Source organism: Saccopteryx leptura, chromosome 9 (assembly GCF_036850995.1).
Source record: "Saccopteryx leptura isolate mSacLep1 chromosome 9, mSacLep1_pri_phased_curated, whole genome shotgun sequence".
Lineage (NCBI taxonomy): Eukaryota > Metazoa > Chordata > Mammalia > Chiroptera > Emballonuridae > Saccopteryx > Saccopteryx leptura.
In genome coordinates, this window is record NC_089511.1 from 60,184,910 (window position 1) to 60,205,486 (window position 20,577).

General features: G+C 40.7%; 1 protein-coding gene across 24 annotated transcripts in view; it reads right to left on the minus strand.

Annotated features, from left to right (window-relative positions):
- Nucleotides 1–20,577, minus strand: part of ANK3 (ankyrin 3) — a 755,326-nt gene that overhangs the window by 17,501 nt on the left and 717,248 nt on the right. For 12 of the 24 annotated variants that reach the window (XM_066348434.1, XM_066348437.1, XM_066348436.1 and 9 more), the window contains 4 exons: nt 18,371–18,458; nt 8,180–8,558; nt 5,516–5,566; nt 3,538–3,624 (listed from right to left, as the gene is read on the minus strand). In XM_066348434.1, coding sequence (XP_066204531.1) covers nt 3,538–3,624; nt 5,516–5,566; nt 8,180–8,558; nt 18,371–18,458 — 605 coding nt within the window. Of the gene's footprint in view, nt 1–3,537; nt 3,625–5,515; nt 5,567–8,179; nt 8,559–18,370; nt 19,047–20,577 lie in introns of all 24 variants that reach the window. The other 12 variants (XM_066348428.1, XM_066348429.1, XM_066348430.1 and 9 more) reach the window with 4 other exon arrangements.

Genomic DNA, 20,577 nt, shown 5'->3' on the forward strand with positions numbered 1-20,577 from the left:
TTAAAAATATTAAATGTAAAATAAATCCACATACTAAAGAGAAAAATGAGAAATTGTACTTCCAACCCACTTGTTGTACAAACTGAATAAAGAAGAAGACAGATTGGCCCAGACTGCAGTAATGGAATCCTGAGCACACCACCGACACTTCCCAGCCAGGCTAGCTCCTGGAGGGATGCAGCAACGCCACAACAGTTCTCAGCTTTGTGATTCTAAGTGTTAGCGGCATTCTAAGTGGTAAACAGTATAAATACGCTGGTTTAGTCCAAGACTGAATCGTCTCTATGAAGTAGGTAAGATTCCCAGCAGTCCAGCCCCAACAAATAGTTTTCAGGAAAGATAGCTCAGTGCTGCCCTCTTCTACGCTGCTGGAAAGATCTAAATGGCCAAGTGCCTAATTTACTCTAGGAAAAGCTATTTCTTCATGAATTTGTTCTGGAAGAGAAAGAATATAGCGTTGTGGAAAAAGCAGGAAGAAAGCACTTCACTAGAGGGCTAGGGATTAGGTTGTGGTCCCAAAACTGCGACTGCCCTGCTGTGATCCTGTATAACTGAGTCATCTCCAGTCCTCCATTTTGTCATCTAGCAAAAAAAGTGATTTTTAGCTTTGATGATTGTTTACTGCTTAACATTCTCACATTTTTGACAGAGATGGTTCCCACGTCACATTTACCATATACTGCTGTAGTCTCAAGCTCCTTTATGTTAGAAAGATACTGAGGTAAAAAAAAAATAATAAAGCAATAGATGTATGACCCTTTTGAACTGTCCCAAATATCTCAACAGAAAATATTAACCTGAATGGTTTTTAAATATGTAACTTAAAAAAGATTTTTTGTTATACCTATAGCTTTTAATTATAAGTATAGCTAATTCTTTAGCTTTTGATTTCTCTGTCACATATAAACAACATTTCTCAGAACATATCTGAGTGATTCTACTGTTCATATGATGCTCTCCCCTGTTATAAAACCCGTTCTCTGATGCTTCTCTCCAACCTCCCTAAAATGACACTGACTTCAAGAAGTGAGGATTTGGGGAGAACACCAGCTCCTCTGTGGTACGAAGCCTACAACATCATAGTATATTTTGGTCTTTTAAATTTAAGTTCTTGAGAAAAATGTTAATATATATAATTAATTATATATTAGGCTCAAATACATAATAACTAACAAAAGCTAACTTGATAATGCATGTCTAGCATGCTAGGAAAATAAAAGAAATAGCTCTCACAGACTTGGGGGGAGGGTTGGATGTTCTTATTGTTTTGTTTTTGTATTATTCAGAATAATATTTCTTTACTCTCTGTCCTACTTTTTTTTTTGTTGCAGGATTATAATATTTATTTTCTTCTGTCCTATGCAGGGGTGGGTGGGAAAAAGTAGATTTACAGTCGTAAGTACACAAAACAGAGTTTATTCTTGTAGCATTACTTATTAATAATTGTATTATATATTTGTATAATATTACAACTGTAAACCTACTTTTGCCCACCCGGTATAAAGGAGAATCAGCTTCTATAGGGCAGTGATTACAAAGGCATAAGGTAGACGTGGATGCAACATGAGTATGTCATGTTAAGCATATGAAGCAAGTTACAATAAGTCTGGTGGGCTTTTTCTAGATGTTTCACTTTAAAATACTATTTCTTGAAGATATTGATTATAGGAATAGCAAAGCCTAAGCAAAGAATATGGCTTTAACTCCTTCAGAAAAATAAAATTATTTCTTTCCTTTAATTTCAGAAACATGTGGGAAGTGATCACAAGGATTTTATGGGTAGCAGGTTGAATACTTGCAGATATGCTAGATACTAGTAAATAATTTGGCTTCTCTACAAGAAATTTTTAAAGGAGTGATTTATGCTTTTTTTTTTTGATAGTTTCCTATTGAGCTCAAGGTTGATTGGGGAATAATCTAAGATTTAGACAGAGACTTCTTTTCTTCTCTAATATTTCCAGAGTCTTTGAAAAATTGTACTAAAGCAGATTTTCTTCTCTTCTTCAATCTGATCAATATAAACAGTGAAAGCAGAAGGATTAAGAAGTTTGGGAAACCTCGGCCAACATCTCTGTTCTCTGCTGGGTCTCCTGACACGTGAGAAATGGAAGTTAAGATTAATCAATGGTTTTCAATAGATATTTCCTTTGCTTTCCTTCTAGAGCTTCCAACCAAAGAGCCTCAAGTTATTTGGACCACATTCAGAGGCCTTTGCATTGAAAATAGCTTTCTAGTTCTCTGAACTCATTTATTTTAACATCAAGAAAGATACCTCTACAGACAGCAAAAAGACAAGAAACAGACTTTGAGAAACTTTCTGCTGGACCTTACCATGCATACGGTCAGTGCTTCAAAAGGCCTTTGTGTGCCCTGGCCGGTTTGCTCAGTGGTAGAGCGTTGGCCTGGCGTGCAGGAGTCCCGGGTTCGATTCCCGGCCAGGGCACACAGGAGAAGCGCCCATCTGCTTCTCCACCCCTCCCCCTCTCCTTCCTCTCTGTCTCTTTCTTCCCCTCCCACAGCCAAGGCTCCACTGGAGCAAAGTTGGCCCGGGTACTGAGGATGGCTCTGTGGCCTCTGCCTCAGGTGCTAGAATGGCTCCGGTTGCAATAGAGCGATGCCCCAGATGGGCAGAGCATCGCCCCCTGGTAGGCGTGCCGGGTGGATCCTGGTCGGGTGCATGTGGGAGTCTGACTGCCTCCCTGTTTCCAACTTCAGAAAAATACAAAAAAAAAAAAAAAAAAAAAAGGCCTTTGTAGGGGGAAATCAAAATTTACTCATAGGGTTCAACTGTGCTGTAATAGGTGGAATTATCTTTTTCATTTCCAGTAAAAACTGCTTCCTATATTTTTTAACATAAAAAAAATCCAGCTGCATGCTTGTCAAGTTAAAAACTTATTTCATTTATTGTAGTGAAATTGGTTAATAAAATTATATAGGTTTCAAAAGTACAATTTTCTATGATACACCATCTGTATGGTGCATTGTGTGCCCACCACCCAATGCAATTAACCAATGTCACCCCAATAAATTTAATTTAAAACAAAACTATTTCAAAAGTTTTTGCTTTATTTGCATTATGTCGCATATATCCAGGCTATAATGGCAAAATTCTCAGTCATTGATTGATGAAAGGCTTCCTAATTCTTTAATTCTTTAGTTTCTTTCTTCTTTATCTTACCTCATACCTCCTTACAGTCTCTGAGATTTCAATTGAACATTTCATTTGATGTGTACTATTCTCTCACCAAGACAGAGTCTTTCTTCACTCATGTAACACATCTCCAGGGAAAACAGGATACAATGCCCAAGAATTCTCAGATAAAATTACCACTGACACATGTCAAACACAGACCTGGACAGTACTCACTGCCAAGCAATAGATTTTTCCCTGTTTATTGTTGTTTTTATAAGCTTCCAAATATGCAGACAAACATACAGAGAGCCAATTAGTTATCAAGCATGCTGAGCTGTCAAAACCACAGCAAAGAACTTCCTGACACACAGCACTGCCGTGCAGTGCCGGCTAGAGCAGTGTACCTTTATAATCAATCGCCGGCGAGTAACTCGGGTAGTGACTCTCCGTTCCTCCTCTGAGCTTGACTCACTCTCACTGTCTCTCATGTCCTGATAAATGTATTTTTAGCATAATTTTACCATCACATTTAAAATAAAAGACATTCTGAGAAGGGAAATCAAAAAAGAATTACTTTGACTTCCTGGTTTTCCCCCTAAGGAAAATCATGATGTATATTTCTAAAAATCTTGTAAAAAACTGAAGTGAAAGAAAATTTTGAGCAGGCTTCTAAGTGAAATTACTCTGTCTATGTATTCATATATGTTTATATATAATTTATATATGCAGGTAAAAAAATCAAGGTAATTAAATGTACAGTATTTATGTATGTGTATCTAATTAATTCGGTCTTTACTTGCATATGTATGATAAAGAACAAAGTAATTCAATGATAAAATATTAAAAATAATTATAGAGATTTTCTGGCATCAGAAAGTACATGCTACTAATTATTAGTTTGAAGAAATATTAATATTCATTTAAAAACTAGTTTTAAATCTATATACATTTGACTTGAATGTATAATCTTATAGTGCAGGCCATGTTTCACTTGATCTATAGAATAAGGCATTACATTTGATTTTTATAAAAATTTTGGTCAAATTTGACAAACTTATTGAAAGCTATTTTGAATGTTATAAAAAGTAAAGAATTTGTATCAGCATAATTGGTACCTAACACATAACTGGTACTCAGTAAGAGTTTATTCAAATGAAGAAATAATCTAAAACATGTCAAAGCTTGAGGTCTCATTTTTAAAAACTGATATGAAATTAGAATAGAATAATATTTGACAAACAAGAATATGGTATAGGCAGAATATGGTAATCATATAAATATTAATTATATTAGCCAATATAAAGATAAAAAAATATGGAACAACTACTAAGTGGCAAACAATTTATAATTCAAAGGGAAAAATATCTTTGGCTTTTACTTAAATATCATGGTGAAAAATATTACTAAATGAGTTTATTTCTAAATTTTAATGATGGAATTCTAAAAATAATTCTGATGTTTTATTTTCTAAAGTTACTAGTTACCTCCAAACTGAGAGTCCCAGAGTTATAAGTTCTAGTTAATATCCATTAGAAAAATCAATGGCAGTATTGGGAATAATAGAAAAAAGTAAAATTGTTATGGGAGATAAAGTACAACTAAAATGACTTCTGAAATGTTCATCAGATAGATAATAGAGTAGGCCATTTTTACCAAAGATAAACTTAACAAATGTACAAAAATATATCAACCTTGACTTTGTAGGAAATTTCATCTGAACAAAATTTCCTACATCATAATATGGCGTCAGATGGAAACAGATTGAGTTTCTTCTTGCAAAGATATTGGTTGCTAAGTTTCCTAATTACATTCAAAGCTTTTTAGAAAAGGACCATACATTCAGGACACTTAGGATGACCTAGTATTGTGAAAGGAGGCCCTGCAATCGCTCAAAAAGACAGAAAAAGCTAAGAGGAATTCATATTGTGAAAGTAAAGAAATAGTAATTAGCATTCAGGGATTCATAGATGAGGCAAAGGAAGAATTCAATCTGAATTAACCGTACAGGGAATTGTAAACTGGGGAAAAGTTTTCACTTATGTTAATCTAAAAGCAGAAGAACAAGTGTTAATGCAAACACTAACAACAAATCTAGATGGCAATTTTATCATAATCCTATCAGGAATTATCTGAGACCAGTCCCTCACATAAAGGAAAAGTGGTCATTTGGCCAATGTTTAGTTTCTGCTCTCTTCCTGCTATCAAGCTAATCTTAAGGTGAAGGGTAGAGAAAATGTGGTAGTAGGATCTCATTAGGAGTCCTCTTAGAGAATTCTTTAGGAATTGGTCAATAGGGTTAACTGAGAGTCCAAATGGGATTTTCTCAGAACCCCTCGCCATGGGTCGCTGCAAGGGAAGAGGCGGAAAACAGCAGAGTTTTACCTTGTAACAGCAGGCAGTCATCCGTGTAAGAGCTGCACCCGAACTCTTGACCTGATTATTTAGAGGACAAAAAGGGGGCTGTTTTCTGAAATCATACATCAGGTGGTTGCTATTGTACTATGGTTTAGCCACAAAACACCCATCCTGGACTTCTCTGAATTTCTTGTGAGGCCAGGCTCATATCTACTAGATGCTTGAACTCTATTTTGAATTTTTATGCTCATAAAGCCTTTATGTATTGGAATAGGACCAGTGACCAATACCAAAAGCTCAAACTCACTGATAAGAAATCTTGCCAGCGTTTTCTAGTAGTAATTATTTTCCATTGCTGATGAACTCAGCTGTTTCCTTTTAGGGTTACTTTCGTTCTTAAACCCTCTTTATGCCTTCTCCCTGGTTCCCCAATAGTCAATCTGTATACACATAGAAGTGCTTATTTATAATTTGATTTCAGAACTTATTACTGATTTTAATAGACTTTTGCAGAGTAAATTTTCATAGTTAAAACATCAGTATATTATTGTTCCTCTCTACATTTTGTGGGCTCATTTTACAAGGGAACTTTCTATTCTAAGTCGTACTGCTTATATACACTCAGAGTTAAGTAAGAGACAGAAATTGATATTCAAAACCACAGTTGTCAAGAAAGAAGTGAAAGAAAGCCTGACAATTCCACTTCCTCTGACTTTCCCTCCTAACAAGCAGGAAAATGGTCAGGTCTGCAGAAGGGAGAAGGAGAAGATGAGTCCCTGAGTGATGGGGAGTTTATATATTTATATTTTCAACCTCAAATTAACCATGGACTCAATATTTGACAAAAGGCTTTTTTTGCTACCTGAAACACTGTGGTAGATTTTAAGTAAGCTAGATGTTCCACAGAAAGTAGCAAGAGTTACTATTTCAAAGATGTATAATTCTCAATCTACGTCTATTATTGCATTGTTCCTGAAAAGAAAAAAAATTGAGAGCAAAAATGCAATTAAAAATATATAGAAGAGCTGATTTTAACATTTTTATATGCATCTACGAGTCATAATTTCAATTTAATTCTTTAAAATATCTAAAAATGATAAACCTCAATGAATAAAAACTACTCCATGGTACCACAGAAACAAAGTACAAAGAGTAAGCAAATAATTCTCTGGCAGTAGGTTTTTAAATTCTTAAAAACAGTCTGACCAGGCAGGCAGTGGTACAATGGGTAGAGCATCAGCCTGGGATGCAGAAGACCCCAGTTCAAAGCCTGGGGTCATCAGCTTGAGTGTGGGGTCCCCGGCTTGAGCATGGGATCACAGAGATGACACCATGGTCACTGGCTTGAAGCCCAAGGTCGCTGGTTTGAGCAAGGTCGTTGGGTCAGGCACATAGGAGAAAGGAATCGAACAACTAAGGTGCAGCAACGAAGAATTGATGCTTCTCCTCTCTCCCTTCCTGTCCATCTGTCTCTCTTTTTCTTTCACAAAAAGAAAAAAAATACAAAAAAACAAATGTTCTCTGGCCAGGTCACTCAGTGGATAAAGCGTCCCAGCACAACAAGGCCGTGGGCTTCATCCCCAGTCAGGGCGCATTCGAGAAGCAATTAATGAGTACATGACTAAATGGAACAACTAAGTGAAACGACTTATATTTCTCTCCCTCTCTCTCTCCCTCCCCTCCTCAAAACAAATGAAATATTAAAACAAACAAAAAAGTTAAAATGATTATAAGCCTAGATATAAAAATTATTAAAATGATATGTCTAATTTTAAGTTTCTAAATGCTGTCAATCAACAGTGGTATATACCATTGTTAGGCTTGGGAACTGTGTTTCTTCAATTCTGAAACCACTTTCAGACAACAGACCTTACAGAAAAGATGCTATATACTCTTTAAATTATGCAAGAGAAACCCCGAAAGGATCAGAACAATTACCCTCCTTGCATAAGAAAGAAGATTGAGTTGGGAGTTAGGAAACCTAAATCTCAGACAAAGTAACACAGGAATTTAAGCTAGTTATTTAACATCACTATAGTTCTTTTTCCTCTCAAAAACTGGTTAAAGAGACCCTTATTTCTTTTTCCTGCCCTATGAATGAAGGTATGATCAAATAGATTGTTTTACTCAGAACTTTCTTTACCTTCAACATTAGTGTTACAATTAAAAATAATTTTTTAAAATATTTTTGAGAAGAGGGGAGGCAGAGAGACAGACTCCCACATGCACCCCAACCGGGATCCACCCAGCAAGTCCACTAGGGGACGATGCTCTGCTCTTCTGGGGCCCTTGCTCCACTGCTCAGCAGCAGGGCCCTGCTTTTTCTTAGTGCCTGAGATAGAAGCCATATTCAAACCATGGCATCGAGCCATAGATGCAAGAGGTTGAGAGACAGAGAGAGAGAGAGAGGGGTAGGGTAGGGTCGGGTAGGGTAGGTAGGGTAGGAGTGGAGAAGCAGATGGTCGCTTCTCCTGTGAGCCCTGACCAGCAATCCAACCTGGGATATCTACACATGAGGTGGATGTTCTACCACTGAGAAAACTGGCCAGGGCCAGTGTTACAATTTTTGATCACACATATATAATTTGGAAATAGTGAAGAACCTTGGGTCAAATGATACATTAATCTAAGAAGTGAAGCATCAGTATTTTCAGTTTAAAGAACAGCATACCGAATAATTAGATGACATACCTTTTGCTCAGACCCACTGGACCCCTCTTCCTCGTGAAGGTTAAGCCTTGGCTTGCCATCGGCAGGAGAAGTCCTACTCATCTTTTTCATACTGACAGGCACGCAGGGCTTAGGCTCCTCTATTACAAACTTGCTCGTTTCTTCTAGAGATTTCTGATATGCTGCTAGTGATGATGCTGGTTCCTCGACATGACCGTATCCGTGTAGTTTTGGTTTCAGAGTTTCCTTAGTATTCTGTTTCCCTACATCATTTTGGGATTCTGGCAAGTAAGATTTGGTCTTTGCTTCTGGGATGACTTCTGCATGGTTTCCATTCGCTTCAAATTTTCCAGGTTCTCCTTTGAGATATGAGGTAATGGAATCTCTACATTGGTCTGGGCTGCAAAAGGAAAAAATGTAGACATTTACAATGGCAACACAGGTCTGAAATTGGGCTGAAAAAAATCTAAAATTTTAACATGTTTTAAATTACGTTTGAAGGCATTAAATAGGAAGTCCTGAAAAATCTGGTGGCTGGAATTCAAACTGTGGAGTGGGTGTGAGGTTCGCGGACGGGGGCTACACAGGCTGCAGGCAGCCCCCGTGCGCCAGCTCCTACCTTGAGGGCTTTGCTGTTAGTCTATGTCTCGTTTTGTTTAATTGCACTTTTTTTTAATTTTGTTTTTTATTTTTTTCATTTTTTCTGAAGCTGGAAACGGGGAGGCAGTCAGACAGACTTCCGCATGTGCCCGACCGGGATCCACCCGGCACGCCCACCAGGGGGCGATGCTCTGCCCCTCTGGGTCGTTGCTCTGTTGCATCCAGAGCCACTCTAGCGCCTGAGGCAGAGGTCAAGGAGCCATCCTCAGCGCCCGGGCCATCTTTGCTCCAATGAAGCCTCGCTGCGGGAGGGGAAGAGAGAGACAGACAGGAAGGAGAGGGGGAGGGGTGGAGAAGCAGATGGCGCTTCTCCTGTGTGCCCTGGCCGGGAATCGAACCCGGGACTCCTGCACGCCAGGCCGACGCTCTACAGCTGAGTAATTGTACTTTTATAGCCACTTGGATTCTATATCTTAAAAAGTGGTTCATGGCTCCAGACCCACTAACCTTAAAGAGGAGGATATCCCCAAATGCTTTTCATACCGCCAGTGAAAACCTGCTGATAAGGGACAAAGTGAGCTCCTGTGACGAGAGCTCTGGCACCCGAAAGAACCCCGAATTCCAGTCTTCGTATGTGTTTCCAACTGTGATTCCTGCCACCGTGCTTTCCAACCATGATCCCCTTATGAGAGGGGAGAAACCAGAAGAATGCAGAGAAGGGGGCCTGCAATGTCTGGGATCTTATGCTCAAGCCAATGACTTCAGGGTTTCAGACTGAGGGAGGAAGGGCTGACTGAGAAAGTCTGAAAAGTAAAAAACCACAGCTGTAGCCCCTTTTATCAGTTCCCTGAAATAAACTTGCAGCAGCAGCAAGAAGAATGGGATGTGTGAATAGTCGAGGACAGACAGTCCCAACCTCCTCTCTTACCGCCCAGACACAAAGGTCATGTAGGACTTCAGACAAAGAAGTCAAATAAGTCAGGCACTTGCCACGTGAAAACTAAAGCTGTAAAGGTATATTAAACTCAGAAAAGTTAATTTTAGAGAGCTTTGTGTTTTGGTGCTACTAGACTCACATGCTCCGCTGGCTACTAATAAATTCTTCTTCTTCTATCAAATTGTGTGGGCGTCTATTATCCACGGTTTGCGGCCAGTTCCTGCTACAGAATTTTGGTGCATTGGCCTAGAAGCATGGAGGAAGGATGCCCACACTTGGTGGACTTTGGGTACCCCACTGGGGAACCCCCAAGCCACCCTGTAGATGGTCCAGCTGAGTGTGCACCAGGGATTTCCGCATGTGAACGCCTCACAGGACGAAAGGGGAACCCCACCAGCCAGTCCCAGCAAGAATCAGACAATGGAGGAACGAGAAAACGGGGGTGCATCAGAGCCACGATAAGGAAAACTGGGCAAGGGTAGTTAGCTGAGGTCCTGCCCTACTGAGCAGAAGGGAGGCCTGATCATCCTCCGAAAAGTGACTCATCACCCTCCACAGGTTGTGAGGAGCGGGCCCCATGGGTTAGGAGTGGTGACTCATCACCCTCCACAGGTTGTGAGGAGCGGGCCCCATGGGTTAGGAGTGGTGACTCGTCACCCTCCATGGGTTGTGGGAGGTTGCGTGAAAGAGAGTGAGTGTGGAGTGAACAAGAGGACACGGGGGAGGAGTTCCAACTCCTTCCCACAGGGCTGAAGCGAGTGAAGGTCCCGAACTGCGGTTCTGCAGGGCACCTCGTACGGCTATGAGCAGAACTGCATGCTGACAGTTTATATCATCCTGTCAAAAAGCAAGAGGGTCTGCCATCTCCACGAGGGGAGCAGCTGGTGACAGACTGAAGGAGTGGCATTCCTCCAAGTTTCCCTTACCCTCCCCCAATTCCTTTTTGTGGCATGACTGGTGTTTGTCGTGGGAGGCACGTGAGGTTCACAGGGAAAACCTACTCCCCTGGCCACGATAATCAAGAACTTTAAGAAAGGGTTCTCAGGGGATAGTGGAGTTCCTATGTCCTCAAGGAAACTGAGGACCTGTGTGAACTAGAATGGCCTGCTTTTGGGGTGAGATGGCCAGCAGAAGGAAGCGTGGCCAGAGATCCAGGCCACCCGACCAGTTTCCCTATATAGACACCTGGCTCACGCTGGTATTGCACCCTCCCCCTTAGAGGTCAGGCTTCCACTGTGTTAGTAACTAAGGCTGGGAAGCATTCCTCCAATCCTGGAGAGCCACTGATGCCACTGAAGCCAGACATTTTAACCCCTAGTGAGCCAGAAGAAGCAGAAACTTTGGCTCCTCTGCCGTGCATACTGGCAGAGATTTACCCTTCCACACCTGGCTCCCCATCCACCCCAGAGACTGCTACTGACTCAGGCCCATCATCGCCAGGTCTATCAAGCCTTAGCATAAGCCTGCCTGAGCAAGAGGGGCCTCCCATTGCCCTGCTGGAACCAGGTCCAGCTCTCCTCCCCTAGCTGCAAGGTTGCCCTCAAAGGCAGTGCTCAGAGTACAGATGCCTCTGAGAGAAGTGAGGAACACAGTGATGAATGAGCAGGGGCACATGGTAGAATGGCAGGTGCTGGTGAACCAACCTTTCACCACCAACAACCTCCTCAATTGGAAGCACCACACTCCCTCTTATATAGAAAGGCCTCAGGCCTTAATAGATCTCATGCAATCCATATTCCAGACCCACAATCCCATGGGGGTGGATTGCTATCAATTGCTTCTCTCTCTGTTCAACACAGAAGAAAGATGCCAAGTAATATAGACAATGACTAAATTGCTAGAGGAAAATACCACCGAGGAAATACCAGAACCTTCAGGAATATGTGAGGGTCCAGATGCCAGGAGAGGAGGTTAGGAGTAGAATGGAAACAGGTTATTCAAGACATTCCAGTCCCCACGAGGAGGAGACCAGTTAGAAAGTTCCTGGGTGCAGTAGGGTTCTGTCAATTGTGGATCCCCAGCTTTGCAGTACTGGCCAAACCCCTCTATGAAGTCACAAAGGGGGGGGACTTCACCCCAGGGGGTGGGGGCCAGAACAGGACTGTGCCTTTCAGACTCTTAAAATTAATTACAAGTTGCCCCAGTGCTAGGTCTTCCTAACCTAACAAAACCTTTTGTGCTGTATGTCTCAGAGAGGAGCAAGACAGCAGTGGGTATATTCCAGGACTTGGGGTCATGGCCTAGGCTGGTAGCTTACCTCTCTAAACAACTGGACAAAGTAGCTAAGGGCTGGCCACCATGCTGGAGAGCTGTAGCAGCCACAGCAATGTTGGTACAAGAGGCAGACAAATTGACTTTGAGACAAAACTTGGAAGGTGCGGCAGGCAGTAGTCACTCTGATGAATGCAAAAGGGCATCATTGGCTCACAAATACCCATCTCACCAAGTACCAGAGCTTACTCTGTGAAAACCCAAGGCTGGCAATAGAGGTGTGTATCGCTTTAGAGCCAGAGATGCTGCTCCCAGTGAAGGAGGGGAAGCAGCAGCACGACTGCTTAGAAGTGCTTGACTCCGTGTACTCCAGCCAAACAGACCTGTTTAGACCAACCCATAAGAGACCAGATTGGGAGCTGTATGTAGATAGAAGCAGCGCTGTCAACTCGGGAGGGGAAAGGCAGGCACGGTGTGCAGTAGTGACTCAACAGACTGTGGGGGATCGGCCTCTGCCCCAAGGCACTTCTGCTCAGCGCAGGACTGAGTGCTCTGACTCAGACCCTGGAGCTCAGTCAAAGAAAAAGAACAAACATTTTTACTGATTCCCACTTTGCCTTTCTTACTCTGCAAGTCCATGGGGACATATATAAGGAAAGAGGGCTCCTGACAGCTGGGGCAAGGACTTCAAATATGCAGGAGAAATTCTCCAGCTGCTGGAAGCAGTCTAGAAGCCAAAGCAAACAGCAGTGATCCACTGCCAAGGACACCAGACGGGAGGAATGGTAGAAGCCCAGGGGAATAACGGAGCAGACGCAGAGGCAAAGAGGGCTTCTACCCTGCCCTACCACAAGGAGAAGGGGCAAAAGAATTACAGGATGGCCGGATGCAACTGCCAGATGGTACAGCTGGCATCCCCCACCTATTAGACTGGCAGTAGGTCCAGGCTTTACACACTGCCACCCATATAGGACAGAAAAAACAGAAAAACTCCTAGGAAGGTATTTTTATATTCCTCTCTTAGCAACTTTAACCAAAGGAGTCAGCTTCTGCTGCCCACCTGCCACCAGAACAATGCCAAACAAGGCCCCTTGATGTCTCCAGGTGTCCAGTCCTATGGGGAAGCCCCCTTTGATAGACTTCACCAAAATGCCCTAAAGCCAAGGCTGCTGGTACTTGTCAGTGCTAGTGGGCACCTACTCAGGACGGGTAGAAGCCTATCCCACCCGGACTGAAAGGGCCAGAGAACTGTAACAAAGGTACTACTCAGAGAAGTCATTCCAAGGTCTGGGCTGCCATTTCGGCTCTGACAATGGCCCTGATTTTGTGGTTAAGGTGGTACAAGAAACAGCACAAGCCTTAGGCATCACCTGGAAGCTTCATGCAGCATACAGACAACAGAGTTTGGGGAAGGTAGAATGCATGAATAGCACTCTAAAGTTAGGGCTTAGCAAGTTATATCAGGAGACCAATCTTAAATGGGTGCAAGCTTTTCCTTTAATTCTGTTTAAAATTCAGTGTACCCCATCCAAGAACACTGGGTACTCACCTTATTAGATAATATACAATAGGCCTCCTCCAATATCATGCAGTTTGCCAGGGACCCCCTGAGAACCAGGAGAAACAGAACTACATAGACAACTAGAGGCTTTAGGCAAAGTAGCCTGTACCATATCCAAGCTGGTGTTAGACAGGGCTTCGATCCATCTGTTTGCTCCTGTTCATTCTTTTTCCCCAGGTAACGAGGTGTGGGCCAAAGACTGGCATCCAGCACCCCTCTATCCCAAGTGGAGAGGACCCTACACTGTGACCCTACACCCTGACCACTCCAACAGCTGCCAAAGTAGAAGGAGTACCTGTCTGGGTTCATCACGGTTGACTGAAACTAGTGGCTCCCACAGAGACCCCCTCCTGGACAGTGCAGACAGGTCCCATCAACCCCTGTAAGTTGATCCTGAGAAGGACGACATGCCCTGCTCCAGCCACAAACCAGAAGCTGGCTGGTCCACGCACAACTGAAGCCTGAAGAACTTCGCTGTGGGACTCCTTCTAATTAAACTCTGAGGAGGGAGGGGAACCACGGAGGACTGTGAACTACGTATCCATATCACCAAGGAAGGTCAAAACATCTCCACCACCTCTCTTTTCTATAACTTCTATGAATGCCAGGCAACCCAAAAAGGGACTTGTACCTACAATCAAACTCAATATTCAGTATGTGACCCAGGAAATGACCAACCTTGAATCTGTTATAACCCCATAAACCCTCCCACCAAAGGAGTATTTGAGATCAAAGTAGCAAAGGGAGGAGGAGTTTGCAGATGGAACGATGGGCCAACCATGGCACAAACTAGGGTCAAAGGAAACCCAGAACAAGTCACCTGAAGGTTTGATGCATTTGCCGCTATGAGTCATGCAGAAAGGGTGTGTGGGTAAACAAAAAGTATATATATGCTCACAGCCCCTGTGGAGTAACTGGTGAATATTGGTCATGTGTCCAAGGGATTACTTGGGCAAAGGACACCTCTAAAAAATAAAAGGAAGAAATGTATTTTAAGAGAGGGGTAGCTCTGTCAAACTGCACCACCCATGGGTGCAATCCTTTAGAGTTGATCATAACCAATCCACTAAACCCTCATTTGAAGGCTGGAGAAGTGCTTACACTTGGCATTGATTGAAAGGGGCTAGAGCCCATTGTTCCATCCTTATCAGAAGTCAGGTATTAGATCACCCCACTCAAGCCTTCCAAGTATATGTCTTTCTATGAGAAAGCAACTGAACCCCTAACCCCACCACCACAATCAATTAAGAACTTACTCCTCAGGATGGCTAAAGGAGTACCTCATTCCCTGAATGTCACCTCCTGCCATGTATGTAAGGGAATTCTAATAGAGGACACATGACCATGGGAAGCCAAAGAATTAGTTCCCACCGGGACTATGCCAAATATAACAGCTTCCCACACCTCTGATGACTGCCAATGGATTGTAAAACATACTATAGGACAACACTGCTTGGCCAGAGGTGGAGGACATTTCATTGAATCAGTCAGGGATTTAACTTGTCTTGACCAATGGTATTATAATGCTATCTTTAAACAAAACGTGTGGTGGGGAAATCAGACAGAGAAAAATCCACCGACCAGGTTCCCAGAGGTAGCTGGAGCCTGGCAGGACCCTGGCAAGGCCCAAGGCTGTATAGCACCGTATGAACTTTACTGGACCTGTGGAAGCAGAGCCTATATCTGTCTTCCCAGGAATTGGAAAGTGAATTGTATAACTGGTATGATAAAGCCATCTTTCTTACTCTTGCCTATAAAAACAGGGAAACTGCTTGGCTACCCGGCCCCACAGCCCTTACAATGGGCAAAAAGAGAACTCCAGATAGGAGACTGGAAAGATGATGAGTGGCCCCCAGAGCGGGATAATCCAATACTATGTATGGACCTGCCACCTGGACAGAGGGTGGCTCTTGGGAATACCGTACCCCCATTTACATGTTAAACTGGATTATCCAGCTGCAGGCAGTCTTAGAAATCATTACCAATGAGACTGGGAGAGCCCTAACCCTCCTTGCACATTAACAGACTCAGATGAGAAATGCCATCTACCAATACCAGTTGGCACTAGACATCTATTAGCAGCAGCAGGAGAAGTATGTGAGAAATTCTATCTCACCCAACTGTTACCTGCAGATAGATGACCAGGGCCAGGCAGTTGAGGACCTTGTCAGAAGGATGACAAGACTAGCACATGTGCCTGTGCAAGTTTGGTGTGGATGGGACCCTGGTAGCCTTTTTGGGGGATGGTTCTTAGCTTTCAGTAGGTTTAATACTTTATTTAATAGGAGTAGTTTTACCACTCCTAGGAGTCTGCCTGTTAGGACCGTGCTTGCTACCTCTGGTAATAAACAACCTAAAAAGCATAGTAGAAGCTGCCATACAGCAATGAACTATGGCCCAGGTGTACTTTACCACCACTATCAGGAAGTCCCCCAGGATACCAGGAAGTCCTCCAGGAGTTAGACAAAGAATGTGAGACTCCAGCATAAAAAAAAAATTTCTAGAGTCTCAAAGGGGGGAATGAGAAGGGAGAAACCAGAAGAATGCAGAGAGGGGGGCCTGCAATGTCTGGGATCTTATGCTCAAGCCAATGACCTCAGGGTTTCAGACAGAGGGAGGAAGGGCTGACTGAGAAAGTTTGAAAAGTAAAAAATCACAGCTGTAGCCCCTTTTATCAGTTCCCTGAAATAAACTTGCAGCAGCAGCAAGAAGAACGGGATATGTGAATAGTCGAGGACAGACAGTCCCAACCTCCTCTCTTACCGCCCAGACACAAAGGTCATGTAGGTCTTCAGACAAAGAAGTCAATAAGTCAGGTACTTGTCACGTGAAAACTAAAGCTGTAAAGGTATATTAAACTCAAAAAAGTTAATTTTAGAGAGCTTTGTGCTTTGGTGCTACTAGACTCACATGCTCCGCTGTGAGTCTAATAATTCTTCTTCCTCTATCAGGTTGTCTGGGCGTCTATTACCTTCCATTTGCAGCCATTTCCTGCTACATTTACTTGGTTCTCATCTTTTTATGCTCTTGACCTCTGTTTATACTCACTGGTGATCAGGGTGTTGGTAGTCACCACTGCTTCTGCTTCCTGTGAGCACTATTTTTTTTTCAACTGTTAAAAATCCTTTTCTTCCAATACTTAAAATTTCTAATTTTTCTAGTTTCAGTAAAGACTTTTATTTTGTAGCTTGTGTATTATTTTTAATGTCTTATTACATGTAGAATTCTGAAGGCCATAATTAGTGCAGTGGTTTATATGTATAACATATTATGTATATGTATGTTAATATGTATGTACTTATAATCAAAATGATTACCTGAACACAGTTACATATAATATTAAGAGAATACCCTGTTCTGTATGTGTACGACAGTCCTAGCATACTGTGAAGATTCTATATCATAACTATTTTTAAGTCTGTTTCCTACAACTAAAATATGTGACTGTACCTGAACATAGATGTCAAAATTAGTGCCCATTGTTATCTTTGGAATTGTTTCTTCGGTAGGGTGAATAGAGAATTCATTGATACTACCATTCCAAGTAATATCAATTCATATTACTAAAGAGGAGTTTAAAAAAAAGTTACTCCTCTTTGGGAATTTTTATGGAGCAATAAGCTTAGTAATATAAAAATATTAAATCTAGTTATAAAATCTTTTTTGCAGCTAACTTATGCTTATCATTAGCTGTCATTTTAAAATATATTTTAGTCTGATGTGTGCATAAAAAAATGTCAACTATTACAAAGAGACTCTTACTCAGAGTCACTTGGTATGCATGCTGCAAGCTTTCCTTTTCAATCCATAAACCTGTTTGAGGTAAGGAGTCATTCTTATTTTTATTTATTTTTTATTAAGCAATTTTTTTAGAGAGGGTGGAGAGAGAGAGAAGGGGGAAGAATCGGAAGCATCAACTCCCATATATGCCTTGACCAGGCAAGCCTGGGGTTTCAAACGGAGACCTCAGCGTTCCAGGTTGACACTTTATCCACTGCGCCACCACAGGTCAGGCCATCATTCTTATTCTTAAAACTGATTAAAGTGACATTCTTGGAGCTTAGGAATTCATCCAAAGTCACAAAGTACAAATCTAATGATAGTGAGATTTGAGTCAATGTCTGGAGGACATTAAAGTCCCACCTTTCTAAAGTAAGGCCACTATAAAAATAACCGGATTCAATAATTAGGAAATTATATAAACAAATTTCTATCACGGCAATGTAATCTGTGGTAAAGAATTACATATAGTATGCTGTAAATCATGTAAAACTTTCATGTAGAAAAATGAAAGGATATTATATAAAATGTCTTTTTCTTAGTATGGTAGAAAGACAAATGACTTTTCTTTTTCCTTCTGTGCATTTTCTATATAGAGATATTTTTAAAAATGTATATAAAAGAAATCCACCAAAATTTTAATAGTGGTTACTGCTAGATTGTGGAGTTAGCATTCTATTTTGAAATCTGTATTTTTAAAATTGTATAAAAAGCAAACTTACGTTTGCAGTCAAGGAATAATAAAAATGTTTATATTTCTAAAGACATGGAATTTCATTACATTATTTTGAATAAGCATTAGTTACTGGCTATTGAAAAGAATAACACAAGTAATAAACTATAAACGAGTAGTCTTCTAAAGTTAAAAATGCATACATCTTTGGTGTATATGTAAAAGTTCTGCATTTTACTTCAGGCTGTCAATAGTTTTTAAGAACTATATTTGAGTTTAACGTAACTTGTCTTCTCCAGATTAGCAGAAAGAACCAAACTTTAAAGCATGAATTATCCCCAAACTGGAACTGAAGTTTAGAAAAAGAGTAATTGCTAAAAAGCATGTATTTAAAACGAGCTATTAGCATGTCAGTTGCGTTGGATTTCCTGTTTTCTGCACCAGCCATACCTGTCATCCAGTCGCTCTAGTAACCCACCAGTCACTCTCCGAGCTTGAGCCGGGGACTCCAGGCTTCCGCTTGTCTCATTCTGCCAACCTGTAATTGAAGACATTTCCAGTTCTGCTTGCTGAACACGTTTAAGAATAGCCTGCACTTTTTCTTCTGTCATTTCCTCAGACTCTACTCCTTCTTCAAGTTGAATGTCCTCAAATAGAGATTTGAGTTTTTCTTCTGTCATCTCCTCATCAGGACCAGACTTTCCTTTCTCTTGCTGCTCAGAGCTTACTCTCACTTTTCTAGGATGTTTCAATGGCTCTGCCGGTTTAACATCTTTTGGGACCCCAGCCGTACTTCGAAGGTACTGAGGATACTCACTCAGACATACATTCTCCAACTGGCTCTCATCTACATCCACTGCTTCAGGCATTTCTGTTATGGGCATTGAGTCTTCAAGTTTGCTGTCTTCTAAGGAAGTGTCTTCTGCAGTTACAACTGGAGGTCCATCTGCTGAATGCTCAGTGTTTCCCTGGGAAGGCACTAGCCCATCACTCAGTCTACTAGGGGTTCTAAGGGGAGACTCTATGCTAGAGATATCACTAAAGTAATCATCTTGCTGGAAAGGAATGGGTGGTGTGTACTGCAACCCTGTGGGAGTTTCCAGTTCCACTTGAAGGGAAGAATAACCTATGGAAAACAGTACATTTGGACTGACTGGAATGAATTAAGAGTACATCAAACAAAAATACATGAAATGACAAATTATATCAAGTATGAAAATGTATGATGACTTACAGAATGATAAATTTATTGGTTTAGTTCAATTAAATGTAATACAATAAAATAAAAGACTAGTGCAAACTATAATAGAATATTAAGTAAGATATATAGTTTCTATTAATTTTGGTAATTTATTACAGTAACTTAAATACACAGATGGGTTTAATCCACTATAAAATTACTTGTCATTTTATAAGATACATTTATTCCATGGCCAAATTTTTTATCTTTCTACTTTTAGTATGTAAAATTCATACTGTGGTGAACTAAATACAGCAATCGATAAGAAACCAATTTTTATAATTCCTTATAATTTATGTTAAGAACTGTACATATGAAGAGTTCTACAATTCTAATTTTTACTTATTTAACATGAAATTTGCAGCAAAAAAAAAAAAGAATTTAATCTTTGGAAAGAAATGATTATTAAATTTTGGAGCAGTAGTTCTGGGAAAAATAATCTAAAATGATGTTAGGAAAAGAATTTAAAAAGCAGATAGATAAAAGTAGAAAAGATTCCATGTAAAGTCTTCACGCATCATAATGTGTCAGAAATGATAGGGTTGTCATGTATATGGAGGTTTTAGTAAATTTGGTGGCAGGGTTCCACTCAGAATCATGAATCAAATAAAGAAAAAAAAAATGATACACAACAGAGACATGAGGGAAACCATTTGCAAAGAACTCTGAATATTCACGACAAGGCGATGAAAAACAGAGGTTTATTAACAAGACTACATTATGGGCTGGAAGGAGCAGTTCTTGAGTTTTAAACTTCACTGAATGAACTAGGAGTATTTTTCTCCTTGAGCAGAGAGAAAAGTCAACAATGGTCTGGTCTTGGTGAGGAAAGGAAGTTTCACAGAATTTCAATGAAGAGGAGAGACAGGAAAAAGGGTAACCAAGAACATTTTCTGAATTATTAGTCCATAAAACTAAAGCCTAATTTTTCCATCAGTCCAAGATAAAATCCAACTTAGCTTTTATTGTAAATTCAAAGCAGTCTAGATAAGTGAACGGTTTTCTGTTACGGTCATCTATAAGCCAGAATCTTGTTGAAAAGTTGGCTAAGATTAACTGAGGTTTACAATCTGCACAAGTTAATATTTATTTCATACACATACTCCTAAATTTCCTAAGGATTTTTAAAATAAGGAATATAAAATATTAAGATGTAGCAACAAAAAGCCCTTGTGAATTTATTAAATAATATTCTGATTTTAAAATGTTAAAATCAAATGCAGCTTTCAACTCCATTGATACTTCCATTGTTTTCTGGTGATCTTGTTTATTAGAGCTACTATGCTTAAAAGATTCTATAAACTATAACTTGGCAGTAATTATAGTTTGATATAATACTGGTATGTCTTTAGTGCAAAAAGAGTTTGGTTACCAATATATGATCTCATGTATAAGATAAGGCCTTGAAGAGAGTTTT